This window comes from Mastomys coucha, unplaced genomic scaffold (genome assembly GCF_008632895.1).
Source record: "Mastomys coucha isolate ucsf_1 unplaced genomic scaffold, UCSF_Mcou_1 pScaffold16, whole genome shotgun sequence".
NCBI lineage: Eukaryota > Metazoa > Chordata > Mammalia > Rodentia > Muridae > Mastomys > Mastomys coucha.
This window is the reverse complement of record NW_022196898.1, coordinates 101,334,973-101,337,328: the sequence shown is the minus strand read 5'-3', so window position 1 is coordinate 101,337,328 and position 2,356 is coordinate 101,334,973. Positions and strand designations below refer to the sequence as shown.

The 2,356-nt window shown below is 40.6% G+C and overlaps 1 protein-coding gene across 5 annotated transcripts in view; it reads left to right on the top strand.

Annotated features, from left to right (window-relative positions):
* The window catches only part of Msh4 (mutS homolog 4), a 49,576-nt gene that overhangs the window by 32,244 nt on the left and 14,976 nt on the right, over positions 1 to 2,356 (top strand). For all 5 annotated transcript variants that reach the window (XM_031375917.1, XM_031375916.1, XM_031375918.1 and 2 more), the window contains one exon: positions 1,757 to 1,957. In XM_031375917.1, the coding sequence (XP_031231777.1) occupies positions 1,757 to 1,957 (201 nt within the window). The remainder of the gene's footprint in view (positions 1 to 1,756; positions 1,958 to 2,356) is intronic.

Genomic DNA, 2,356 nt, shown 5'->3' with positions numbered 1-2,356 from the left:
AAAAAAAAATTGGCAAGTCAAAAAGAACAAAATTGCAGTAATTTTTAAAGATTTCCCAAGTAAGAAGACTGCTGAACTTCTCCTTGGTGAAGTGGCCATGATCCAGAAGTTGTAACCTGAATACCATTAGTAGCGCTACACTGACTACTGACAGAGCAAGTCTGCATGGTGTGCATTCTCGCAGCTCTGGGCACATGTGTCCTAAAATCGGGAACTGTGCCACATTCAGACCCCAAGTCTATATGGAGGCCTTCTGCAGATGTGCAACCATTTCCAGTGTCAGATCACAATTTTAGTAGGGTTAGCCCCTGGAACTTCTCATGGAACTCATCAGTAATTACCACACCAGCGTGCAAACACCTAGGCCTAGTGTGTGATAATTAGGGTTCAGTAACTGCAGATATGATAATGTTAAAAATAACATTTGTGATTAAATTTAGCAACATTTCTGACTTGTTACATTGATTGATTGATGGATTTTTAAAGATTATTTTTATGTATACACATGAGTGTGTAAATGTATGCAAGCACACCCCATGTGTGCAGTGCACTTGCAGGCGAGAAGAGAGTATCAGGTCACCTGCAGCTGAAGTCATGGGTGGCTGTGAGCTGCCATATGGGTGCTGAGAACTGAGCCCAGGTCTCCTGCAAAAGTAAAACGTGCACTTAACCAGTGAACCATCCCTCTGGCACCATTACATTGATTTTTTTTTTGTGTGATAAGTATCTTATAAAAATCTTTTTATATTTCTAAATTTCTAAACTTAAATCTTAATGCCAGATGATAATAGCAAATAATAAATAATTACTTTTTATCACTGCTGTCTTAGGCTGAATATTTACTTTCATATTTTCTTTGGGATCAAAACTTTACCTTGGAATCCCAAGTATTCCATACTTGAGCTAGGGATTGAGGATGCCGTTACCTTCAGATCTGCCCCCACCTCACATGTGCACCACCATGCCCAGTGTATGCAGTACTGGCAAGGACCTCAGGATGCTGTCATGGTCAGCAAGCACTCTATCTACCAACTGAGCCATGTCCCCAGCCCAGGGGTTGCTAGTCTAATTGTTGTCTTGTTAATTATTAAGTAACTTACTCTATTTAATTTGAGAAATATATCTAAATTCCCAAATTGTAATCGTTTTTAAGATACTTTGGTCTTTTCTGTATCAACTTTAGTCTGTGGTGAATGTGTTGGAGTGTAGTCCGTTTTCCAGTGTGCAATAGTTTAGCTTCCCTTTCAGATGCTACCCAGAGAGATCTCTTTATGAGCTAACAGAACCTCTGTGCTTAGTCTTCTCTATTTCCAAAATAGATTTTTAGACAAATTTTTAAGGGACAGAATATTACTTTTACGTTTGGCTCAACTGTTGTTACGCTTTGCTTTGAACACTGGTTAGATGTGAGGCAGTGTTTATTAGGACTCCTAGGTAAACTTTCTACCTAGAGGAGTCACTGGTTATTTTGAAGATATTACCAATGGCCATATGGTTCTTTTTAATATTTACAGATGTTTCATAAGTTGTTTTGGAACACAGGACAGTGAAAAGGAACTACATTCTCTGGAAATAATTAAAAATAATGAGTTATACCCATTACAATTAAGGGAGATTTAGGAGTATGTTTGGGATAACATAGAAACTTATTGTCCCAAATTGGGCTCATAAAATTACTAAGGTCAGCCACTATGTACATTCCACAATATATTTAAATATAAATATATTCAGTTTTATCCCTCCCTGCTTTTTTCAGTTCGCCCAGAGTTTACTGACACTTTAGCAATCAAACAAGGGTGGCATCCCATTCTTGAAAGAATATCTGCGGAGAAACCGGTTGCGAACGATACATACATTACAGAAGGCAGGAATGTTCTCATCATTACCGGACCAAATATGAGTGGGAAGTCCACATACTTAAAGCAGATTGCCCTCTGTCAGATCATGGCCCAGATTGGTACGTTATACTTTACTGTATGCCAGTTGTGGAGGTTTGAACAAGAAAGACCCCCATACAGGCCCGTATGGGGACGGTGAGCCTAGGCTCTAACAGCTGAGCTGTCTCTGGCCCTATGCTTATATATTAGAATGTGTGGAATCCAGTTGATGGAGCTCCTTATGAAGGATTAGGACCTGTGACTTTGTTGGGGGGGGTGTCTCACTGGGAGTGGACTTTGAGGTTTTAAAAGCCAAGCCATTCCCAGTTAGCTGACTCTGTCTCCAACCTGAGGATAAGACCTAAGGTCTCAGCTTCTATTCCAGTGCCATGCCTGCCTGCTGCCATGCCCCACACATGATGGAACTCCGGGTAGTCCTGCCTGCCTCCCCCTTTCACTCTCTCTCTCTCTCTCTCTCT